At 38.3% G+C, this 26,431-nt stretch overlaps 2 protein-coding genes across 14 annotated transcripts in view; one reads left to right on the plus strand and one right to left on the minus strand.

Annotated features, from left to right (window-relative positions):
* Positions 1 to 8,512, plus strand: part of LOC106131666 (neurogenic locus protein delta) — a 34,518-nt gene extending 26,006 nt beyond the window's left edge. For all 3 annotated transcript variants that reach the window (XM_013330836.2, XM_060950050.1, XM_013330837.2), the window contains 3 exons: positions 4,331 to 4,391; positions 4,533 to 5,903; positions 6,176 to 8,512. In XM_013330836.2, coding sequence (XP_013186290.1) covers positions 4,331 to 4,391; positions 4,533 to 5,903; positions 6,176 to 6,269 — 1,526 coding nt within the window. In that variant the 3' untranslated portion in view covers positions 6,270 to 8,512. The remainder of the gene's footprint in view (positions 1 to 4,330; positions 4,392 to 4,532; positions 5,904 to 6,175) is intronic.
* A 3,821-nt stretch (positions 8,513 to 12,333) lies between these two features.
* Positions 12,334 to 26,048, minus strand: LOC106131617 (serine-arginine protein 55). Of its 11 annotated transcripts, none has more exons than XM_060949874.1 (11): positions 25,873 to 26,048; positions 23,495 to 23,623; positions 23,088 to 23,158; positions 21,193 to 21,294; positions 19,835 to 19,849; positions 19,180 to 19,264; positions 17,013 to 17,086; positions 16,247 to 16,426; positions 15,496 to 15,588; positions 14,199 to 14,333; positions 12,334 to 13,086 (listed from the first exon to the last, which is right to left on the minus strand). In XM_060949874.1, exons 2-11 carry the CDS (start codon positions 23,618 to 23,620, stop codon positions 12,873 to 12,875), a joined length of 1,095 nt encoding a protein of 364 aa, XP_060805857.1. In that variant the 5' UTR covers positions 23,621 to 23,623; positions 25,873 to 26,048; the 3' UTR covers positions 12,334 to 12,872. The 11 variants fall into 11 exon arrangements, 10 of the variants coding, with proteins under 10 accessions (XP_060805857.1, XP_013186226.1, XP_013186223.1 ...); XM_013330772.2 differs by having other exon boundaries at positions 15,496 to 15,564; positions 19,180 to 19,267; XM_013330769.2 differs by having other exon boundaries at positions 19,180 to 19,267.
* Between the last annotated feature and the right edge of the window lie 383 nt (positions 26,049 to 26,431).

The following is a 26,431-nucleotide window of genomic DNA, read 5'->3' on the forward strand; positions in this document are numbered from 1 at the left end:
ATAATTTGATACTAAACTATATCGATATAATCTTTCGTCGCTAGCATAAATACCAATTATATTAAGATTTTTAGTTCTGCTATCCTAATATTTTACATGCGAATCTGGGCATTCGACTATTCATAAGATATAAAAATAATAAGATCACAGAAAGATAAATTCAGTAGATATGTAATATTAATTTTGCATGCAAAAGTTACGATTAGACTGTGAAAAAGTAAAAAGATATTTTACAGGCATAATTACCGCCGTTTCCGTCGATTTTACAGATTAAATACATAAAGTCACATTTGTTTGAGATTTCCTGTTAGTGACCACAGCAATAATTGTGCCTGTTTGTTGTTTAAAGTGTCATTTCTGTATCATCAATATTTAATGATCGTGGCAACTTCCCGCGACATCGGCCGACCTCCAAGTAAACGACTCGTAATAAATTTCACATTTTTTGTGCTCAAAAACGTTTGGATGTAATACTTTATACTTTATATCTCAGTTTATAAGTACACTTGACCAAACCAGTTAGGCGTCGCCGTCTCTTAATATTGTTAATTGCTGAAATTTCTATGACGCACGGTCGTTCGCAATGGAACATTAAATTTCATTATTTTCGCAAATTATCCTAATTAAAGTTTTATTTCCCGACATCTTTATTACAATTAGCTCTCAAATGGATTAATCTTCCGTTTCAGTTTTTGTCCTCGGCATTCTTTCCGTTTAATTCGGTGAAAATAACTCGCGTCCTCTTACCCAATGTTGCTAAATGACGAAATTAAATGTCCCTCCGGTGGAAAGCGATTGTGTGGTCCAAGTTTGTCTTTCGTCATGTTGTTTACAAATACATGCGGCATGTCGCGCGTCATTAGCTGCATTCTGTTTGCTTTAAACTCTATTCCGCTAAATATCTAAACGTTGAAACGTCATATGCTTCGATTCTGACGTAAAAAGCAATACCGCAAAACGGGATGCAATATTTTTATGGTTTGTGTATTACAAAGTTGTAAAAAGATATTAATAGGTAACCATTTTAAGAGGATCACACATTAATATTGTGAGCAAACCCCTGTAGGGCCAGCATTTGTTGGTTACGACTATAATTATGGGTTCTATCACAGTTGCATCACTGCCTTTGATCTTCGGGTCCATTTGACTTAAGTCCGTCGTCCATCTTATCCTAGCTAAACCTTAGCGATCACATCGACAGTCCGTTCTACAATCTCATTAATGTGTGCTCATATTGTAAAACAAAGCGGTGCGTCTCAAGATGCATTGTGGCGAGCGGATGTCGCGTCGCAATCTCAGCAGCCCCACCTGCCGCCGCGTTCCCACACTCCGGCGCCGCAAAAAACGCGACAGACAGAGACGGGAGAGCTCACTCGTGTAGCGCGCCGTCCCACTCGCACGCCAGACGCCAGGGCTGTCATGTAACCCTGGTACCGCCGGCGGCAAGATCACCACGAAATCACAATTTTCTGGAAAAGTAAACAGTATCCGAATCGAAATCGGAAACATCTTAGACATCTAACGGCAAAAACTCGTGTGAAACGTTTGTGAACATTACATATTCGAGGTAGACCCGCTGGGCGTGATCTGTAATGTGTTGCTGAGGTTAAGGCTAATCCTTGGTTTATAGCTAAACCTTTTCTATTAAACCATTTATTAAACTAGGTAATTTATCAGGATCGTACGTGATTGTAGACAATCCTCTGAAAGAAAAAAGAAGTAGGTAGTAACGTGTCTTTATGAGGCGATTCGCAACAGGAACCTATTTGTATGAACGCACAGTCAATTCGCCAACCCTATCGCTCGAGTTTGTATCGACGATTACGAAAATGTAAAAGCGAGAGAAGCGGCCATAATGAAATGAAAACAACGTGCGCACACACACACGCAAAGAAGCTCACACTGGTGCCGCGAACCGGGTCAAAAACACCTTTAAACGAGAACTGAACACCAATCCTGGGCGTAACCAGGGCTGGTTTCAGGGGGCGAAATGCTTTGTAACATACATAGTTTTCACTTACAGTGAAAATTTTGTCATTTTTTTTTGCGAATCCCTCGTTAAGTCTTATTTAAAAGAATTAATTACGAATAAAATAGCCTTTTTGTACGGCTGTTTGGTAAATACCTTCGTCCCTAATCTTCGCAAGTCTCAATTGCACGTTGAGCCACTGCACTTTTTAGTTCCTACATTGGCCAACAAGGGAGGGCGAACCCTCCTTGCCCGCCTCATCTACATCCTTGACACCGATCGAAATAAACTCTGTACTTGACCGTGTCACGAAGCTGGCCTCACATCTGCCAAACGGTATCTCGCCTTCTGGGAAAGCTTAACAATCCAGAAAAACGTATTTGCATGTCCCGCCGGCATTATCCCGACTCTTAATGACGGGGTAACATCGGCGTGGAGCCTTTACGGGTTTAATTTCGACTAATTGTAAGCGAGAGTAGCGTTCTCACGAATATTACCTTCTGTTTGAATCCCACGCGCGAATTTCGGCAGATGTGATTAAGCCACCAATTCATTGCAACGATTGGACAATATTTAACTTTCGGCGAAGATGTTGCTTTTAAATATTTGCGTCTGCCATTTAAACTGTTCATCATATCACGTCAACATGCGTGCCAGAAACAACCAATTCCTTGGAATATCCTTAATATCGTCTGAAGGATCCTCGCTGGCCTCGACCGAGCAGAGCAGACCTTGTTCGCAGTGCGGCACACTGGCCTTTCATTAGAAATCGATACTGTTCGTGCTCATTGATAATTAATAGCGCCGCAGGGCAGAGCATCCTCCCCACGGCTTCCTACCACTTAATGTTAGTTTTGGAGTGTAATTTTTACGACTCCCGTTTTACCTACAGCTCAAGGGTCAAGATAAGCTCGAGTGCTACTCTGGAGTGGAGCATGCCTTTGATCTGCTGCGGCTACTCGGCGCCGGCCATTCTTTGCCTCAATAACCCATAAAGTTTTATTAATAATTCAATCTAATAGTCACGGAAAGGTCATGAGAAGATGCAATAAAATTTAAAACATTCGAAAGTGTGAAGTCTGAGAAAGTGAATTGTTTTGTTGTTTTCAATTCCATCTGCAAATATCCGAGATAATAGAATGGCAAAGCTCTTGCGATTCGGCGGGCCTTAAGCCGATTTGCGAGTGCGGCTTTGTGAGGGTTTAAACCTATATTACAGTCTAGGGAACGGCCGGCTGGCTAATCTTCTTTGCTTAGCCGCAAGCCCGACGAAATCCTCCTAAAGTTTAGCTATTAGCCCGCTTCGGCGGAATCGTTTCCTCGTCCAATTTAAACTAGAAATAAGCCAGCTCACATTTGCATTCCCGGCTTAACAAAGATGGCGTCTAGTATTTTTCTAGCGAGTTAGGGGAATACTTAGTTAACGGTCGAGTGACGGTTAGACCCCGCGCTATCTTTCCCCTTTGTATTCGCTCCGATAACTTGCCCATGCGCACCCGACCGATACGACTCTGCATTACGCTTCTTACTACCGAACTGTTTTTACATTTTTTACGAACGTTCCCCATGCATTGCCGCATGTAGTTTAGAGAAGTACCCCTCGTGCATACATGCACCGCGATGCACTTCGACCATTCGAAAGGTATACTTACTTATGTCTTCTTTCTTCACATTAAAACTGAGTAAGGTTCGCTGTGTATAGAGTGTAAATCACACGGCTAACGATGCGCGCATATTACCCCCATAATACATCATACGTCGGTCTTATATTCGTCGTAAGCTTTTATAAATATCATTTTGAAACCAGCATGCATCCTAACGATTTATATCTAGGAAATGCACGTAGCCACTAGAATAATTTAATGTGGATTGTAAATATTGAGGATGGGAGCGTATAGCGAGAGATAAATACATGCGACCTCGCCCCGGGCTGCCGGGACTAACGAACCTCTCTCTTTGTTGCACTCGAGTCGCAAAATAAGGACATTGCAGATATTTTCAATAAAAAACTCAAACTGTACCTTATAACTTGGTCGAATCAAGATAGTTTAGACTTTATACACATCTGTTTAAGAAGTAGTTAGGTTAATACCTATATACGACGATTTTTCATCGTCATCTATACATATAATATATATGACGATGAAAAATCGTCGTTATTTTTTTAATCTAGATTCGTAAAGATGTCGTGTCTTCTTTTTTTACTTTATTTTGTGTTCGTGTACTCTGCTGCGCGGATTCCATTCGCAACCATCCCGCTAAGATTAATCGTCGCGCTCCCCTCGACGAATTGAAGAAATCTATTATTTAGTATTCTTTTGTTCCTTTCTGTCGCTAACGAACGCTTTCTTGTTGTTACAGCGAAATGCCTCCCCGGCTGCGACTCCGAGCACGGATACTGCCTCAAGCCCGACGAGTGCATGTGAGTAACCACTTCACACTTTTGTGCTAAACACTTACGCTGCCTTACCTCCCTGTGTCTAAATCATTCATCCTTCATTGTTCAAAAGACGCTTTTTAGTCGCTTGTTATCACGTTTACTGACTGTTTTCTTTAATTTCAGGTGTCATTCGGGCTGGGTGGGCGAGTTCTGTGACCAGTGCGAGCGACACCCCGGCTGCGTGCACGGCACCTGCACCAAGCCCTGGGACTGCAGCTGCGAGGAAGGGTGGGGCGGGCTGTTCTGCAACCAGGACCTCAACTACTGCACCAACCACCGCCCGTGCAGGAACGGCGGCACGTGCCACAACACCGGCCAGGGCAGCTACACCTGCGTCTGCCCCCCGGACTACACGGGCTCGGATTGCGAGAAATCCCTTCATTCCTGTGCCGTTAGACAATGCCTCAACGGCGGCGCGTGCGTCCCGGATGAAGGCGGAGAACTAGCCTGCGCCTGCCCGTCCGGGTACGAAGGGGCTCGATGCGAATCACGAAGACTGACATGCGCCGACCAACCTTGCCGAAACGGTGGAACTTGCGAACCTAGATCATCTGGATACCAATGCGTCTGTCCAGCAGGATACGCAGGCGTAGACTGCGAGATTGAAGCGGATCCTTGTGCCGCGAACCCTTGTCGGAACGGAGCGACGTGCACGCGCGCCGGCGACGGCTTCCGCTGCACCTGCAGGCCCGGGTTCCGCGGCAACCGCTGCGATATCGACATCGATGACTGCATGGGGATCGTCTGCGAGCACGGCGGCACTTGCGTCGACCTCGTCAATGGGCAGCGCTGCCAGTGCGCGCCAGGGTTCCTCGGGCCTCGCTGCGAAACCAGAGTCGACTTGTGTCTAGCGAAACCCTGCGCGAACGGCGGCGAATGCATGGTTCTCGACAACGACTACGAGTGCAGGTGTCGGCCCGGCTTCGCTGGGAAGGACTGTTCGATCGACGTCGACGAGTGCGCCTCATCGCCGTGCAGGAACGGCGGCACTTGCCAGGACAGAGTGGACGGGTACCATTGCACGTGCGCCGCGGGCTGGGGCGGGAAGTCGTGCACAGTTTTACTGGCCGATTTAGTGTTGAAACCTGCGGGTGGACATTTGAAGAGAGTGGGTGAGGACATCCAGGACGAGGAGAGTTTGTCGGGGAAGCACGTGGCGCTAATAGCCGCGTTGTCCGTGGCGGTGCCTATCGTCGCGCTGATCGCCGGGGTGGCGGTGGCTTGCGTGAGGAGAAGGAGAAAACGTCTGCAGAACGCGGCTGACGCCGAGGCGAGGGCGCAGAACGCCGCGAACGCGGGCGGCGGGGGGCGCGTGATACGGAACACGTGGGGCAAGTGCGAGGGCCCGGTGCCGGAGTGCCAGAACGCGCACAACGCGGCGGCGGAGGAGTGCAAGAAGAAGACTCTGAACACGGAGTCCGCCGCGCGACTGCTGGCGGCGCTCGACCCGCGGCTGTCGCGGCTGTCCGCCGACTCGGCGTATTGCGCGAATAGGTCAGTATTTTATCTTCGAAATCATTCAAATTTAAAAATATGTAGAATTCCATTTTTTGCCAATGTTGTATAAAATAATCCTATTATAGTTGTTACCATTTCTAATTGTTAATATAATCTCTATGCATCATTTATTTATTTTCTTGCAGAAATTCTTGCACTTGTGCATAAAATGCTATTTATATTCAAAATAAACGATAAATTTCACTTCATTGGTAATATTGGAACAGCAATTCGGCAATAAATCTAACCTATTGTTTCCTTCTTTACAGCGATACGTCTCTAGTGAAACGAGCGCTGGAAGGCGGAGGGGTGTACGTGTTAGATGACCATTGCTTGCCGCCGACGTACGCGACGCAAGTGTAGTTACTGCCGCCCGGCAATGGACTTAAAATTATTTATTCACAACGGACGCTTGTGCGAAAAAAGGCTGTGCGCCGCGTGTATATATAGCGTTAAATGTAAAGTGTGTATTTATTTGTGAGGGCGATTCGTAAGCCATTGTAAATAGTATCGGCGGAACGGATCGCGTTTTTCCGCCCCTGATCGGCGAGTGTCGCCCGAATTACACTGCCAGACTGATAGCGTAGCGACGCGAGCGGAACACCCTTACAACAGGCAGATGATTATATCGCCACCAGTGAGATTGTTTTCCAAAACTGATACATAGTTGAGACTGACTCGACGGAGAATTTCGTTATAAACTACAAAAACGCATTCTGCAAATTTAAATTTTTATTATTTTTATACACCTCTGATTGTTATTTTTTTAATCATAAATTTTCCTTCCGGTTTGTCTCATCTATTAAGTTTCGAGAGCGAATTTAAGGGCGTTTCGAGCGCGTTTGGTTAAGGTTTGCGGGTGAGGACCGCGCGCGCCGAGGGGCCGAGTGGACCGCGTCCACTGTCTGCGATCTCTCTAGGTAACCGAGAAAGCCGCCGCAGTGTCGGTCCACTGCGCGCCGCTTGCGTTCCCGGGGCGATACTGATCGAACAAACCCAGCAATCTATTGTCACGCAACAAATTTTCCCGATTTTCACTCGCGCTCAGCACCGCCCCGCGAAACGCTCACTAATTATCCCTCTAGACTCGCACCAGTAAGAAAGCCAAACCGTGCGTAAATTAAGATTTTAGACTAATTTATAAAAAAAAAATAAAACGCGAATGATGCGTTATCAGTTTTTACATTGATTTTTGTGATTGACTAATTATTGTCATTTGTTCCTATGATTTATTATAGTGTTCTAATTTAAAAAAAAATCTTGTTCAGGTTTTCTTGAAAATCGACGTAGATTTTTTCTTTCAGTTTAGCTTCCGTTCTGGAATAGATCAATAGCACAGTAACTTAACGTTCCTGACGGCAAAGAACCATTTGTATAGTCTAACGGGCGATACAAATTGTTCTATGTCAGTATAAAATGATATCACATCACGCACGTAATTAGTCCATAGGTAATAATAAATTCAGTACTTATAAGAAACAAATTGTCGAAACCTAAGTCATTGTGTATAAAAACTTATTAAGTTTTAGTATTGTAAGAATATTCTCCATTACTTTCATAAGAGTACTGTGACAATATATACTGACATCAGGCAACATAAGATACGATTTCAACTTGTTTTAACTTATTTATTTTAATAGGTTCAGTTCTTGAATATGTTGTTTATGTGGGCTCGCCTTGGTCCGCTGCGCGCTTCTCCAGAAACGTGCTGCGCACTGACGCGATTACCTTTATGAAATAATTTATGTTAAATTACCCTTTTGTAAAACACATGTAGATATTATTTGGTAAGGGCTAGGCGTTACCTCTTATGTTGCCTTGTGTAATCGTAGAGTAAAAAGGTAAATCGACAAAAATAAAAAAATTATATCAAAATATGATAGACTGATGATCAATAATAATTCTTGTATTTAATTTTGTAAGATGACAAAATGTATGTTAAATTATGTGAAAATAGAAACACTACCATAACAATTGTACTAAAATATGTAACATAATTTTGTACTTAAATTGATCACAGTATGTTATAGAACCTTTCATTTTTCTTTTTGTGATTTTTATACAAATTTATGTAGAACGCTCGATACAATTCCTTCTCGACCAATAAAATGACAGTATTTTATAATTTATTTATTTCAACTATGATTATCGTTAATTTCCAATGTTTTATTGTAAAATCATTGTTTAATTATTTTTTGTGCGTTTACAATTGACTGAAGCGAAATTTCTTCTTGATTTTTTTGGACACATTTACCATGAATCAGTGATGTATTATTTGATTTGTGGGTATACTGAAAGAGAAATTCAAATCATTCCATTTCTTATTTAAGTAGCATATTTTCTTATCGTTTATTATGCATGCAGGCATTATGTAATTTTCTATTCGATGTTTCGTCACGTGACTAAGTACAATTCCTTCTTTTTGTATCTTGTACTATATTCACATTTTTAGTTCCAAAAGAAAAATGAAAGTAGTCCTCAATAGTAAGAGATACTAATTAATTCCATAGATGTATTGTCAGATTTGAGTCATTGTTCTTGGCAGTAAAGGCCCTCTGGGTAATATTGCCAGCGTGTTTGTGACGAATGTGTAATTATGTGCAGTGAGCAAGAAATAAAATGTTAATAAACAATTGTTTACAAAATATTAATGATGTATTTTATTATGGTCCCTTTGTACATACCTACTTTTTTTCTCAGATCTTTTAATCTGCTTATAATCTGGGGTTTTTCTATGTAAACAGGAATAGTATCCCACAGACTGATATCGATATCCTGTATAGGAAAGGAGTGAGAAAATAATTTGGTATGCAATACAGGCAATCTTAGTCTGAGAAAAATCGTACTACGAAATTCCCGTGCATCGAGCATCGCTGTAAAATCAAGTAAGGTGGAAAACGTGGGTTAAATAATATAGAATAGTCACAATATGCAAGTTGCAACGAATTACGTCTATATCCCCTGCGGGTAGACAGAACCAAGTTTAGAAAAGACTGGTAGGTAGTGGTGGGCACATTTAGCTGGTTTAACTCAATGATAGAATTGTTTTCCGGTAGGGCGAGCGCCGATCAGAGCTTAATTAGCACATTATAAAGTACCAGGGTAGCACAAATTGAAAGGTAGTATATGAGATGGGTAGATTTTGGAAAGAAGGTATCTTGGAATAATTTCGAATTAACCTAGCACTTTATGTAAGCTTGGTACTTTTGACTACGAAGAATCCAACCCAAATAAGTAATCAGTTGGGTTGGACGACACTAAAAAAATATACCAAAACCATCTCATACATATTCGAATACTCACCTCAAAACTTTCCCATACCATCTCATATACTTCCTTTCAACTTCTGCTACCCTGGTACTTCAGTGATATGCGCTTTTAAGGCTCTATTCCCTTATTTACAAGTCCACCGTTTGGTTGAATTAATTCACCCAGGTGATTAAGCTCAAGTGATTTAAGTGGCATAATTCATTTTTACGTGATGCTCGAACAAAGGAACAGATAGACCCTGCGTATACGCCATGTTACTAAATACTCGTGATGTGATTTTATGTTGGCAACCTAAAATATATTTGATTAACTATAGTAGAACCGCCTAAATGAGTCCTCGCCCGCGGAGTACAGGGGCGCGGGGGTATGACGACGAAGGGGAACGAAAGAGGTGCGGGCGGCGGTCGAGCGTAGCGTGTAATACAAGGGGCGAAATGTTACTGGACATTTCTTGAGATATGTGACGTCATAGTGGTTAGCGGCAAACAGGTGAAGATTTTTATTAAAAAAATAATAATGGCTATACAAAATTTGAATGAAACAACTGTAAACTATACAACGTGTTCCTTTTGTTATCCCATAACTCCATGGTATCAACGAGACCACGTACATGAATTAAATAGCATAAGCATTTTTCGATTATTGTTATTTTCAAATTTTTATTTTTCATACAAAACAATTCGATAAAAATGTGATTTTATGATATATAGGTATGATATGTAGGTAAAAAAAAGGTAATAAAGTTATGTATGTAATATTTATTTATGCAAAATTTATCAAAATTATAAATCAATCACTTATGTCCATAATATCACTATCACTGGAACTTGATTCTTCACTTTCACAACAGCCATCATCAGAATCATCAGAATCGTCTTGCACATTAATAATAAAATCAACAACTTCATCTAGGACTCCATCATGTTTGCAATATTCGTCTTCGATTTTAATCACGTGTTTAACACAATTCTCCTATTTCTCTTTGGGATATTCAGCAAATAATCTCTCTAATATTTCTTTTTTCTGGTCCAAATTAGAGTCGATACTTTTTTGTGCTAATTGTCCTTTGATATCACCCCAGACCAACTCAATTGGGTTCAGGTCTGGGTGATATGGAGGCAAACGCAATACTTCGTGTCCGTTTCTTTTCAATACCTCGTCAATTTTGTAAATATCTTCTGTGAAATTACTTTTAATTAATTTATATAAGTCATCCTTTCTAAGTTTTTCATCAAAAGGCACGTTATGTCGTCGTAGCCATTCTTGCATAGTTGGCTTGGTAGAAGCCATAGTTGGCTTTTTCTCTTCTCGAACCGAATGATAAGCTGCGTTGTCCATTACTATGACAGAATTTTGCGGTATATTAGGCATGAGCTTTTCATTTATCCATTTACTGAAATTTGCGAAATTCATAGAATCGTGATAATCACCTGTTTTACATTTGGATTTGAATATCACAAGGGCTCCGTCTACAAATCCAATTTGACCTCCACAATGTACGATGATCAAACGGTCCCCTTTACCAATATGAGATAGAACGCCAAGTTCATCCTTTGATTGCCAACATTTTGAAACGTTATGAGACGCGTTTACATAAGTTTCGTCAAGGTATAAAATATGTCTTCCTTCTCTACGATATTTTTTAATAGTATTTAGGTATTTCCACCTCCACGATGTGATATTTGGCTGTTCGATAAGGAGTTTCCTTTTAGATCCGCATTTCTTAAATTTAAAACCTAGATCATGTAATAATAGCCTTAAATATTCCCTGCCGCAGTGTAATATATTCTCTTCTCTAAGTACAGCGTTCAAAGTTTTCAGAGTAGGTATTTTTTTGAAAATTGTGTAAAACTGAGTGACTTTTCTTCTTACCACTCCTTTTGTGAAATCGTCTATTTCCACTCTTTTTCTACGAACCTGTTTTGGTTTTCTCGGTGATTTAAATCTCTCGTTGTCATTTAATGCTTTCCCTTGTTGTACAATTCTAGATACAGTCTTTTCTGATAGTCCAGTAACTTCTGCTACAGTTTTATTTAAAGGTATATCTTGTTTATATTCATCAGAATTTGGGTCGAGTTTCTTTTTTCTAAAATATTCATATACGTTAAACGCCATTTGTTTGCACTGACTATTAATTCTATGTCCGAAAATATTTCGACTCATCTTGAGAATGTAATCTCATGTATAATTTTCACAAGGCGTCCGCAACTGTCAACACGTGTGATCGCTAACCGCGTAGCGAGCGAACTGAGTTTTTACAAGAATGCGCCCGCCGCCCGCACCTCTCTCGGTCCCCTTCGTCGTCATACCCCCGCGCCCCTGTACTCCGCGGGCGAGGACTCATTTAGGCGGTTCTACTATAGGTACCAACCCTAATAATCTGATTGAACATGGCACAGCATTTCTTACTACCCATCCCAAAATTATGGGTTAATCCCGTTCGTCCCACCAAGCTTTGTCGCACCAGTGGGACGAACGGGAACTTAATAAAATATTTAATTTTTATTCCCGTTCGTCCCACCATCATTCTTGATGGGACGAACAGGAATAAAAATTAAATTATAAGGCTCGTCCCACTGGTGGGACGAACGGGAATGACCCAAAAAAATAAATCTGCTGCGCAAAAATAATCATGGCGAGCGCCATCTATTGAGTTAGATAAAATAGTTACATAAAGTTTGAGAACCTACAGGTAGCTTCAGTAAGTAAACACGCCTAGCGTGTTCTTGGCACTACAAAGAAACCTTTTTTTGCCGTATATAATTTAAATAGTTGTTAAGGTGGCCGCTTCAATATGTCATAGCTCATCCCTTAAAAATGATGCACTATTAATTTAGACAAAAAATATGGCCTAGGTTGAGAAATATTACCGAAACATTCAAAACACGCCTGGCGTGTTCTTGGCGTAGAAACATAGATTTGTCAGTGGCAGTGAATGTGTTAAGCAGTTGAGGCCAGCGCACTGATCAGTGCTGAGGCAGGATATCAGGCCCTTTCTCAGCAGATCAAACGGAAACCGAGACTAAAATTTTTCCCCGCCCCTATTTTTGTTTTGCACATAAAGCAACGTCTCAACAGGTACATACCTAGTCTTTATATTCCTGCTCAGGGATTGTTAATCATAATCACACAATGCAATAATAAATAAAACAATGCATTAAATCTATCATTAATATTTATTTGGTTAATAGTAACAAAAATCTGTATTTACAAATACATAGCTCTTACCTAATGCATAGGGTTGTCACAACGAAATATTTCACCTTTCATAATGTAGGTAGTACTTACGAAATCAAAGTGTAATCAAGTCTAATAACCAAATTGATCTTTAAAAGTATGACTGATGTGTTATTATTATTACAAAATTTATACAAAAGTAGTGAATGAAATTTCTTGTAGTAAATAAATTCAATCATAGGAATTACTTATATTTCAAACATGGAATTGAAATGGTGGCAAGTGACAATCTAATGCCTATGAATAAAAAAAGTACTGATATCAATGACATGTCGTACGGTGCAATCAATTACACTTTTGACTTCGACAAGAGAACTTAAAGGGCACTAGGCATATTGCAGCCTAATTACAAAATAAAAAAAATGCACAAGCCTTGCAAGTTCCCAAGAGAACCTTAAAATCGAAGTCAATGAATCAAAACTTGATATTAATCCTAAAGAGTGTCTTATTCTATAAATTTTAATCTCCACTACGTGGGGAGCGATCAGTGCTGCCGCGGTCCTGGCCGTTCCCGTTTTGGCGGGGGGACGCCGAGCGGGAGCGGGAGCGGGAGGCGGAGCGGTCGCGGGACGCGGAGCGGTCGCGGGAACGCGATCGGGAGCGGGACTTGCTGGCGCGACGTTCCTCGTCACGTTTCGGGGACGCCTCCTTGCTGCGAGAGCGAGATCTCTCCCTGAAATTTTTTAAAATGTATTAATTTATAACCTCTCTTGAAAGTTAACGTCTACGTATTACGTCAATAGAAATTTTATCCAAGGCAGCTTTTACCATGATCCAAATATGGGTTAGGCCCGCTATAACGGCTGCGGGGGTCAGTCGGGAGTAGCTTCGTGTTAAAACCTGACTTACCCAATCAAGGGTCGTAATCATAACGAGCAACTCGGGCTCATCTCCAAAGATGTAAGGATGTATCCGGGATTAAAGGAGGAAGAAGAGTTTAACTAAACACTGGCATTCTTTGCGTGTGCAGCAAGATGCTGTACCTAAATAATTTGCTCAGAATAGAAATCTAAATGATAAAATAAACGCAAACAGGTGTAAAAAAACAAGCATGGGTGTAAAAAAAATGAATCATAAATATAAAGCATAATGAACTGAGTGAATAGGAAAATTAAAGAAAATCAGTACAGTTAATATAGATATAGGATATAGGCAATAATAATCATTCCTTTTATTTTTAGGGTTATCATCACAATCAATGATTTCAATATTTTAATGTTAAGTTTAGAAAAAAGGGTGTGAAATAAAAATTTATGTCTATATTTTGACAAACACATTTTGAAAATATTATAAATAAAAATTTTAGTGTAAGAACAGTTTTATAAATAAAACTAAATTATTTATAATACCAATAAATAAGCTAGATACTTTCTGGCTTTCTTAATTTTTTAATCCTTAAAAAATCTCTTTATGTTAAAAATAATCGCTCACCTTGCGTTGGCGGTCGGTCTGCATTCGAGAAAACATAGGAACGAGTTAATAAAATGGAACATTTGTGCTATCAATAATTATTACGTATGAATTTTGATAAATTAATATGCCAAATAAGCCTCTATCTGACGGCTATGCTTGTTAGAAATGATGTTACCACGTCACAATGAACATTCAAATGCGATGAAGTGGCCGAAGTTATCAATGAAAATGATAAACCTTAAGATACCAAACTGAATGATTCGGCGCTAGTGTTGTATTAAACAACCCTTAAAAATAAAATAGCGATACAACAAAATGACGTCACAAAATGGCGCAGCCGTCAGACGGAATTGAAAGCACACGTGAACTCACTTGGATTCTGCTTTTGGCGATCTGGATTTAGACCTCGAGCCGCGCCCGTTCCTGTCCGTCGACTTGCGTGATTCCGAGCGGCGGTCTGATCTACGCGAGGCGGATCGTGATCGGGATTTGGAGCGACTGCGGTCCCTGGACGGCGGCGCCGCGCAATTGTAATACGATTAGCGAGCTATCTAAACTACTGGACTGCATTCCACGACATTTCTCTAGGGAATTTTGTGTGTTTGATAGCACTAGACTATTTGAATATATGGGTAACATCGTAGTGACTAATTTTATAAAATAAAATGGTAGGCAATCAGTGTCATCTACCTTTGATGATATTTATCAGGTAAAACTTGGTTATAGTAGAGCCAGGAAATGAAATTGGTCTCTCTGGTAAATAATTTTAAAGATTTAATTAATATTAAAAAGGAATTTCTTGTTTACTATTATGACATTGTTTTTGTATATAGTAATTTATTTTATTGTGAAACTCAGTTTTACTCATTTATTTAATAAGGTCACTGATTTGTTTTCTAGAAATTATTCGTGGAATGTAGTTTCCATTGATAAAATTGATTGAAGAAATCTTGAAACATATTTTTCAATAATTTTAGAGTTAGTCAAGATTTATTAAATCAATTACCCTATATTAATAACATAATAAAGGCTTATTTTATATTATACAATTTCACAACTACAGCTACTAGCATTATTTAAATACTTCTTTCTATACAAGAGCAAGAAATAAATGCCCCAAAAAGTTAGCAGAGAAATAATAAGAAAACAAGATGCTACAGTAGAAAAAGAAATTGTAAAGTACTATTGCTAAGTACTCACATTGTCAAATTTTGCTCAGCGCAAGTAATTACACACCTAGCCAAATGAATACTAGGTTAATTTAATAGACATGCTTTTAAATAAGAAATATGCTGAGGCATAATATTGAAATAACAGCATGCAAGCAAAGAACATTAATATAATCTAAGTAATATTCATGACAAAATTTATTAAGACTTTTTGGTGAACAAAAAAACAGACACCTATGGCAGTTCTTTTATTATTGATTTGAATCTTTAATTTGACCTCATTCCACAAAATAGACGAAAATACGAAAATGTACGAATAATTTTTAGATTCTCAATTAAATTTAAATGATTCAAATTTCAGCAAACAAGAGTTAAGCTTAAAATCAAAAGCATAATTTTTGATGTCTTTTATAACTTCCAGCTAGCAAAGAGCTTTTCATCAATAATCTCATACAACAAAGTTCACCAAAATGTCGAGCCTTTATACAATTAATACTCACTTGGAGCGCGATCTCGAGCGGGACTTGGCGGCGGGACTCTTGCTCTTCGGACGGGACTTGGACCGCGACCTGCTTCGTGACGAGTGACGCGACCTGCGTATACGTGTAGTTACGAACGGGATATACGTGTTTTGTGCGCGTATGCGCGTGTGTAATGTGTGCGTCAGAAGATTAGTTGGCATCAAGAGCTGTCAGCCCCGAAAGATGGTAAAATGTATAGTGTCATCATGGTAAAATATAATATCAATGAGTTAGTATCCCACAAGTCTCGAACTTTTTTTGATACTGTGTTTATCATGTGGTTAATATTCATGGCTTCCTGAGACAGTGTCAATGCCTTGTTAATTCTCATTCAGGACATGGTGGAATATTTTCTTGTACTGGATTAAAAATACGGCAGTTCGCCCGCAGTTTCGTTCTGGTTTAATTGCAGTTTTAGCCTTACATATTTTGCGTGAAACAGTATCAAACTTACACACTCAGAAACTTTCCCTTTTATAATATAGTATTAATAACCAATACATTTACACAATCAGACAGCTAAATGTGTAAACATGGCTACCTAGATAACCATTCTACGTCCGTCCCAGTCAATAGGATCAATCAAGTCAGACGAAAGTCGCTTGTAAGTACCTGGCTTACCCGAGAAAAGGGGCCCAGGGCCCGGCTGATATCCTAGCCTAATATCCTCTCCATATATAATATTTAAGTACTAACGCTAACCAGGTGATGACATAGAAAGGTATCTCACCTAGACCTGCTGCGGCGACGGTCGCGCGACCGGCTGCGACTGCGACTGGACGACGAGCGACTGCGGCGGCGCGACGAGCGGCGGTTCTCCACCAGCTTGATGCGGCGCCCGTTCAGCTCGGTGCCGTCCAATTTCTCGATCGCGGCGCGCATGTCAGAGTGCGTAGCGAATTCTACCACGCTGCAAGGTCGAAATTTGAATTAAATTTCGCAAATTTGCAATTATTTTTAGTGTTACCTAGTGGGATATTTTTGTACTTGTCTCAACAATTTACGTTTGGTAAAAGGTAAAAAAGGAATCCTTTTCATTCAAAATATGGATTCATTCGGCCTAGTTTCTCAGTTTTTTTTTAACGTTTTCTCGTATGAACTTCACTGTTTCTCAATAAATCTTTATATCTATAAAATGGCTTAAGATCGATGTAACATGATTAAATAATTTAAGGTTTTTTCATTACCTTCTATCCAAATTACAAATTATTAATATTATAAATTATCTTACAAATAATTCTGATAATTTGAAAGCACATTCTTCTAAAGTCTCATCAGATAATGTCAAATATCATCAAGGTTTTCAGCCCCGAAAGATGGTAAAAATGCGATTTCATCATACAAGACTTAGAAAATGCGCACATAACTGTTTCGCTAAGACATAAAAATGAACTAAGTTTTACGTTTACATTGTAAACATACGTGGATTGCTTAAAAGTTTCTTGCAATTTATTTACATTATAAAAATCTTTTTCAGATAATAATTTGGCACTTACCCTTCATTCCTGTGTTGCTTATGTGCGTCGGCATAGGTCACTTCCCCAGCCTGACGCATGTAATCTTTCAGGTCCTGCAAACCAACCAGCACATATTAAAATACTGCTGAAACATGTTTGTAATTAATCTCTCCAAAATCTACCATCAGAGTGTTATGTTATCATCAAGGTTATCAGCCCCGAAAGATGGTTAAAAATGCGATATCATCATTTGAGGTTTTTTACCAAGAACTCATATGTTCATATGTTTCGAAAGCGTAAGGTTAAAAATATATTTTATTTATACCAAAAAATATATTTTGATATATTCGGACGAGTAAACATCTTGTTTATCAATTTGCATTGATACAGGGAATCATTATTAAATTAAATAGTTACCACAGTTAGCACACACGTGTGTTAGTTGCAATTCAATACCAGCCCCTACCATAAGGTTTGTAGACTTTGAAGACACAAGTAAATTCTAAACCGGTATTATATACTAACTTCTGCAAACATTAAGTCCGAATCATTTTCAGCGGGCAAATCCGCAGAAAATCTCAATTACTCTTTATTATGAGAAATATGTAACTAAGATTGTGGAGAGATTCGTGTGAATAACGCCCTAGACATGATTTGGCAATGAAACTTGAACTATAAACCTAATGAAACAAAACATGACAATGTGCTTGACGTCAATTCGTAAACGGTCATCCTTCGGTTACCATTGCTTACATTTGATTGTTCCTTCTCCCAAGTTTCCTGATCCTAATGGCTTATTTTCGTGGGCTCAACCTCTTCTTTTGGGTAATTCATCCAAGTATTCATATGTCACATTTGGAACCGCTTTCACTCATCTCAATGTTAATCTCTTGGTTTTAGCATCAAAGGCCAGTCCATCTAGTATATTTATTTGCTCGGTTTCCAATAGGTATGTCCTTTATTCTATGTCAAATGCTCCTCTGTTACTGCTTTCTCCAGCGAATTGTCATTGGAACCATCCCTTGGTGTTAAACTGTGCATCTAGAATCTTTCTTTACAAGGCTTTTCGCTTCCATCAGGAATGTTCTTTTCCATCCACGTATGCTCGTTTTCGCAATCCAGGGCACCGTCATTGGAATCAACCGTCGGTTTGGGCTCTGTCCTGTTATATTTACAACCTTGTTTCTAGCATTATCAATTTACTGTCTCTCTGGGCTTTTCTGTCATATAAAGATATCCTCAGCATACCAAGTACTTGCTCTGTGCTCCTGAATGATCTGATCCTGCCCAAGGGCAACTCCACAGTAGTTCATCCATCTTGGATTGGTTTCTCGCTTCCAGTTTGATTAAGAATCCGACAAAGTGTCCATTGGTCCTATTAGCTTCTAAATGTAAACAATGACACCATAATGGAATCACCAAATACGAAAATCTGTACAAGCACAAAAAAAACAAAAGCCTACGCAATAGTCCGGATCAACCTCGCTATTGCGGACGTCGAACTTAAAATCGATGAAAGAAAAATAGAAATGAATTAAAATGGGAGATTGCACATAACGAGAACGCTCCTGTTGTGCCCCCCTTGCAACTTTACCTTGGTGGGCATTGTAGGGCATCGGGGGCAAGTCGAGCGGAGCCTGGCGGCGGAGTCGAGGCCACGTCTCCAGAACAGCCTGCGCCGGGACCGAAACCCTCCTAATATCGCCTCAGACCACATCACACAGCGCTTACATGGCTCTGGGCACGAAATGACACCGTCTGTTGTTTTTAAAAATTATTCTATAAGCTCGTAATGTTACAGTGTAATTAAGAATAGAAAAATTTAAGTGTTAAGCTAAGTTACATAAAATGCTAACTGTATTTTATTTATATATTCTGTTTTGTGTATATTAGTAAAGCAAATATATGCCGAGCGGTCCGTTGTGGGTGTCCTCTGTGTCGAGCCCAGTCCTTGTCCTTTCTGGTCCTTGCACCATGTTGGGGTAATCAGTTGTCATCCTTTTTGTCATCATTTGGAATGCTCCTTGCCTCTGGCTGTTCGTGAAAGGTTGCCATCTTCTTTTAACCGTGTAGTGCCCATTTCGAAACCGTTTGCGCCGTGCCTGTGTGTCCTTGTGAGGTCCCGCGCTCAAACCGTGATGTCCTGTCCCTGAATGATAGGTGATGGGGTGATGGTTGACCCAGCAAAGTCCCTCTCGATTCTTACCTGCCAGCTAATGCGGCTAGACAGATTTTCGACGATAAGTCGATACTCGGTGCGCGTTGGCGGTCCATATCTATAGTTGTAGTCACTGCTGTAAAATAAAAAAAAATATGTCAGTGTGGAATTTTAAGGGTCGACCACGAAGAGGAACGATAAAGTCGCGATCAGCGCAATTAAATTTAATTATATTAAAATTGAAATGATGTCAAGAATAGTTAGTGAAATTACAACGTTCCCATCCGTGACCTTAATACAGTTATAATCTGCGTTGTTAAACTATTCTACTCTTCATGCAATAAGTGAAAAATCATTTCCTATTTTAGTTATCATCGTATGAAAGCTTTTTTCTAGATATCGTGGAAGCCTGGAGCCCAAAGTCTTATATGAAAATAGTTTTTTTTTAAGTACGATAAATTTACAAAGACTAAGATCTACGTAAAAATCTGTCAACCGTTGTTATAATCAGGCAAAAATTAAAAGATATGAAATATATGTACAGCTTCAATTAATCGCGGCCGATTTAAGTGACTGTTTATAAAGAATACAGCGTGCATGAAAACGTTAGTACGAGTATAATATGAAGCTGACGAAAGTACTATGCGACGTGGTAAGGTAATGTGTGGCATTTTATTAGTTAAGTTAAATGATTTGAACGAACCTTTTAGTCCCAGCGCTGGAAATAGAAATAAAAAATGCGTCAGTGTCTACTCAAATAGACCGGCACAATGAACAGATATTTGTTTAAAAACTAAATTTATACATTGTTTGTTATCTATAAACTAACTATAGTTTGTTTGTGAGCATGAAAAAAATTATGCCTCTTCGTCATTCCGCCAATAGTTTGTATGTGTGGTACATCGTTATTTTCTGAATGGACCAGATCTGTGTTTTTTTTTACCAAATACCCAAAAACAAACAGTTAAGCGCGCTTATAGAACTTTTTTATTGAAGTGACTAAGCGCAATAAAATGAACTAAGAATTAAGCAGCGCAATATTTTAACTCAAGTTGGCGTACAAGTATGCAACATAGAAATCATGTTGCTCATCCATGTGATATCAAAATATTCAACAATAAACTAGTTTTTATTCTGTTCTTTTGCCGATCTGTATGCATAGACCACCATTTCAAACAAGCACACGTAAACACGTTTATAAAAAATGAAATGTAATGAAGGTATGACTAAAATTATTCTTTGATATTTAATGGAAACAACATGAATTGAATAAGAATATTTAAAATAAAACAGACGAATGTATGCTGTAATCACTCGCAGCATGTAACTTTGTTAAAGTTAGCGCGCTCAAAGAATTTAACGTGATAAATATTTATGGATTTTTGGAAAATTTTCTTTACTTTTCATGTGGGAGAAAGTAAAAAAAAATATAATTTGTAAATAATGATATACATTAGAACTAATTAATGGGCATAATTTTGAGATCAAAATAATTTGGCTTCCTCAAGAGTGCGTTAACAGAAGCAGATTACGAAAATCTAGATTTTGAACCGCAAATTAGATACACGCAGGTAAGCTTTTTATTGAAGATGGATTTATGAATCTTTTATACAAAAAAACCTGTTTAGCACCGGAAATCTGCTTATGGTAACGCACTCTTAGTGATAACTAGGACCTAGGACGAGGGAAACAAACATGGTTTTAGCTTATAGCTGCAGTGACGTGCATAGACACAGGAGAGACGACACGACATTTTAACTCTTCTGTGTGTAATTTCCGATATTACAGGCAATTTTACTGACATTTTAATTTCATTTGCTTGATATTACATTCTTATTTTAGTTAAATCTGACCCCTGTAGCTTATTTATATGAACAGAGAGATCAGTTTTAAATATTCCCGCTTGAATTCAGTAGTAAGAATTTAGTAGGAAAATTCAGTCTATCTATGAACACATGAACCCATGCTCAGACAGTTATTCACAGCGAGGTGTACATTAATTACACACAAAAAAAAACGATGTAAACTGCACGTCACTGCAAGACTCAACAAAATACGAACGCGTCTCTTCTGGGCGGCGCTCGTCTAGACGGCGGCGGCTGGTCGCGGCACCGCCAGCGGTCGGAGCCGCGCGGCATGCCCCGGGCGCGCTCCACAGACACCCTACAAACATAGCACTCACTCGTAACGGGACCGGCCCCGGTCCCGGTCGTAGTAGCGGTCGCGACGGTATCTGTCTGCGCTGCGGTCGATACCCCTCGCCGGCTCCACCACCACCCTGAAGCATACCCGGAGATAAGACTTACACGCGGCCCTCTCACACTCCATACGGCTTAACTATTGGTTTGCCCGTCGGGCGTGGTGCAATTGAAGGGTGGATCAAAAGAAATTAGAATGATATAAGACTTGGAAAGTACTGGTGGTGAAGTATGATGACAATTAATGTACAATATTACCACTTTTATAACTAACAGGGACATTGCCTGCGCAGAATTCTTGGATTTTTATTTTGTTGTTGTTACTTGTAATAAGATCGTTATTTGTTTGACTCAGCGGCAAGTTGCGCAATTCTGCGCCGTGAACTATTGCCGATACGTCTTTTAAAAGTGGTAGTACTGCTTAGTCAGGAACCGAGAAAAGTGATCACCTTCTGGTGTTGGTTTATATGGATAAGTGGTTACATTTATCTACCCCCAACTGTTACAAAAGTGTCGTTATGGTGTTTAGAGGGAAAAATATAACATCATTTTGAGGTGAAGCATGAGAAGAAATTAATAAGTACACGCAACGGGGTGAACAACAGATTGAGACTGGTTGATGAGTCTGAATGGAATAGTTTTTGACATTCCATTTTTAATTGATGAAATATCAGTAATATTGTAATTGTATTTTATATATTGTAACCTTTAGGGAAAAAAATTGTTTATATGGAATGGAGTAGACTAGAGATAGGTAAGCAGGTAGGTATATTATAAGAAAATATAAGATGACATTCAAATAGATAAATATATGTAGTATTAAGTGTTCTTGGACTTTCGTCAATTTAAAAAAATCTTATGGATAGGTCAGAATAGAGCTAGGCCATTGCATCTGGAGATATTATTAGGGTTATACTTATAAATTTTATACCTGGAACTAAAGTTAAAAAAAATTACAAAAACAAGACAAAACAAAGAGAAGGTATGTTTTTTTGACTTGAAAAGGTAAACCTGATTGTACTCAGGTACTCAAGTTACATAAAATAACTTTAAGTCCTCCTCTCTACTTTGACTTGTAAAGGAAATTTTTGAAATTAATATTGAGTTAAAATACTGAAAAAGATATTTGCCAATAGAAATTAATAAAGTGATAGCTGAGGTTACAGTGACAAACCAATTGTTAAGTAAATACACTCCTGCAATACTCCAATAAAAAAATCATTCTTAAATCAGAAATGATGGAGTGGCATTCGTGATCTTGCACAACTCCCTATCATTCTATGCACAACTGAAATTTTGATAAGAAAAAAAAATAAAACAAAAAATTAAAAAAAAATGGGTTTTAACACCATTCACTAACTCATACATTCAAAGTACATTCATATTTGATAAAGAAAATCATATATCAGTCCTCTCAATTAGTGGAGCCGGCTGATAAAGGAAAATTAATTGAACAATTAAGACAAAATGGTAGAGTAAGAATTAAAAAAATTACTTCTGTAAAATTAGTCCTATAAGGATTTCAATAAGTTATCAAAATATTAAAATAAAAATTTTTGGCCTTTTAGTCTTTTCGAGACTGTTAGCTCAATCTACCCAGTAAGGGATAGACATGATTATATGTATGTTTCTATAAAAAATCACAAATTACAAGGCTCCTGCCTTTTCGAGACTGACGGTCGCTGTCTAAACATGATTATATGTTTAAACGCCAGGAGGATGAGGTATATTATAAATTACTTTTACAATAAAAATTACCTTTCTCCTAAAAGTTCTTTTCCATTTAGCTCGTAAACTGCATCATCTGCATCCCTGTAGTCTTCAAATTCCTGTGAAAAAAAAAACAATTTAATTATTAATAGGGACTTTAGGGAAAGATTGCCTTGGAATGAATTGAATAATGATGCATTTTATTTTATGATCATACATAATAAATGATGTTGTTTTAATTTTAGTATATCAAATATCTATTAATTTGGGAAATAACCTTTTTATATGTATGTTTATGATGAAATCTGTTGGGTATCTAATCTAGGGAACTTTTTTGAAGATGCGGGTTTGCTAAACAACAAAACTAGTCCACTAATTTCAATAAAAATGTAAAAATATGCATCAGGTTCTAAATAAGTAGAAGACTGACTTTAATGCGATAACATTATACTTACAACAAAACCATAGCCATTTTTGATAAGGATATCTCTGATCCTGCCGAAGCCTTTGAAGAATTTCTCCAGATCCCTGTCTCTGACACCAAAGGGCAGACCACCAACATACACCCTGGATCCCACCATTTTCTGAAAATAATTCCTTTAAATTTTAGATCATTATCATTAGAAGTATCACAAGAAGTGCAGCGTGGTTCCTGGGAATTTAGAATAGAACCACCTATATTTCCCATGGATATACTGTAAAAGGTTACTAAAAGAAAGACAAATAATTCAGGGTGCCAGTCGCCAGATTCTATAATTCTAAATATTTTCCGGCTTATATACATATACACAAAAAACATAACCTATTGTTTGTTCATATCAATAATGTACTGTCAAATGACAAACAATAGGTAGGGTGATTGCGCTGGTTTTCGTCCAATTAGCGGAGTTGCTAGCTTTCAGACGTAAAAATAATATGATAAAGTATCCTAATTAAAATAGCTCATATTTGTTTATATACCATACCTCATATAGTCTATTTTTGATAAAAATTAAGAAACTTTTCATTATAACTACATCGTTTTTTATATAAATAATTAAATGTTAAATGGCAGATTTCACTAGTTTTCATCCAAAAAAGTTTGGTTCTTGTCCTGGTGTGATCTAGTTTCCGTCCAGTATGTAAAAAAGAGTAAAAGTGCAATGTTAAATAAAAACTGTTTTCTTAATCTTTTATTTAATCAACAAAAGTATTTATTCTTCAGCAGTAGATTTCCTGCTTTTTTTATTTCCCCGAATCCATCTATAACAATTAATTTCATAGTTTAGTACCTACTAGAAAAACCTGTACGAATTAACAAGAAAATGAGTTAAAGTAGATTCCACACTATTATGGACGAAAACTAATACAAAAAAAATTGCTGTTTAGTTTTCGTCCATGCCATTTAAACATTTTTTTAAACAAGCAATACCGAGAAATTATTGGACGTTAACTAAATATCTTGTCAAATAGCCAATAAAGTTCATATCTTAAGAAAACACATATTTTTTTATTGGTCTGAAAAAGTAAAATGATCATTCCAAATATTTAGCTTGCTGTTTTAGTTTCTGTCCACGTGGACGGATACCAAATAATTGGTAAAATAGGCATGTCAGTATTCGTCCGCAAACTTTTACTAAGATTACTACAAAAACATTGTAAAATAACCTAAACATAATGTTAGTTATACTCTTAAATATCCTTACATGCCAAAATATTACTCAATGTATGTGAAATAGTCATAAAACCCACCACGGAGTGTTCCTGCACCAGCTATTTTTTTTTGTATCGGCAATGACGTCTACAAAACACAAACACATGCCGGCCACTGAGTTTAATTTTTTCGAAGTTTTCGCTTCACAAATTGGATTTTGTGGTTGTCAGAACTATTGCTTAAGTATGAAGGATCGTGACAAGATGCAACATGCGCGCATAGGTGTGTTTATATTCCTTTTATATGCGTTTAGAAGTTAAATGGACGAAAAGTAGAACTGGACGCCAAACCGACGCAATTACCCTACTGCATAAAGATTTTCAAAAAAACCCTTTAAAAAGCGTCGAAAGGATGTGAGCATGACTAATAGCAGAAGGATGATAACATTGAATCTTCTTGGTCCTTTTCTTACGTGCCCTAAGACACTACGACCTACTTAATAATTTCAGGGCCTGTTGTTTAACAACAAGTTTCCGTAAAATTACCAAAATAAATTCATGAAACCGGATTTTCATGAATTCATTTTGGACCAGCGTGGGCGAATGTAGATATATGACTTTCATTTGAGAGCTGTCATTTAAAGATTTTTTTTATCTAGAAAGTTCCAAAAGAGGAACAAGAACACCATTACATACTAAGTAATCAACTGAATGATAAACAAATCGATATGAATGTACCTACACACATGGTAACCTAAATGTACCTACCTAAGTAAATATAATAAACCACCTACCTATGAAAGTAAATTGTGTTGTATTAAATATATCTAATTTGTACTATTACATAGCAATTTTGTATTTTCTATAAGTTGGACAATTGCACTGGTCCGTTTTTACATTTAGAGCAATTCTTCGTCGTTCAATGTAAATCTATTTACGTAATCAATACTTATCACTGCAAACACTTTGCAAATTGCATGCCATGTAAAAAATACAGACCTTTAATAAAGACACTACGGTTTTCACGGTTTCTCAGAGTGAAATGCTTTCTTGATTAATTACAGTGTATATCCAATAATTAATTATCTTTACAAAATTTACAGTACAAATCACGCCAAACCCCAAACGAAGCCCTAAAAACTCGACAATATGGCGACGCCGCGGCGCACACCGCTCAATCTTAATAAAAGATGACACTTACCTTTTATTCCTAAAGATTTTCTATATTAATAGATTTACTTCACTAGAAACATTAAATGCAACACTTATTCTATATGTAACTAGTCTAGTTGACCAAACATAAAATTTAGAAATATCAAGCTGTACACGTGCGCGATACACCGATGTCACCGCTGTAAACCGGAAACTATGTGGCCAGTATCACGTAAGAATAACTACTATTGTATGAAATAAAATTCTACCAATTAAAATTCTACTATTTAAAAATATTTCTAAAAAAATGCGTCATTTCGCTTCTTCTTTCCTGTGAAAAATTATTTTTGCTTAATCTTCTTCTTCCACCTGGCGTTAAACCCGATTTCATTCTCGACCCTCTAGAGAGGAGTTAGGTCTGTGAGCCTTTTTTACTACGATCCTGGATTGGGTGATTAAGGTTTTTGCATGAACTCTCCTCCGTGATTCTTCCACTCCCACGGTTTTGGACTTGATTTTCCTGCATTTCATCAGAAATGTGGGGAAGCTGCTCAGGGTTTGTTGCCTTCTTCAGCGAAGATCTTCCTCCTTACCCCTAATCCCGGGAA

Source organism: Amyelois transitella, chromosome 20, assembly GCF_032362555.1.
Source record: "Amyelois transitella isolate CPQ chromosome 20, ilAmyTran1.1, whole genome shotgun sequence".
NCBI classification, from domain to species: Eukaryota; Metazoa; Arthropoda; class Insecta; order Lepidoptera; family Pyralidae; genus Amyelois; species Amyelois transitella.

What these genes read in the sequence shown, in the direction of transcription:
- LOC106131617 (XM_013330769.2), bottom strand. Translation starts at nt 23,620, where the DNA reads ATGGTGGGATCCAGGGTGTATGTTGGTGGTCTGCCCTTTGGTGTCAGA. An exon ending in AAGCAACACAGGAATGAAGG is followed by an intron (nt 16,427 to 17,012) that starts GTAAGTGCCAAA and finishes TCGACCTTGCAG; the next exon opens with CGTGGTAGAATTCGCTACGC. An exon ending in CGTCGCCGCAGCAGGTCTAG is followed by an intron (nt 15,589 to 16,246) that starts GTGAGATACCTT and finishes ACGTATACGCAG; the next exon opens with GTCGCGTCACTCGTCACGAA.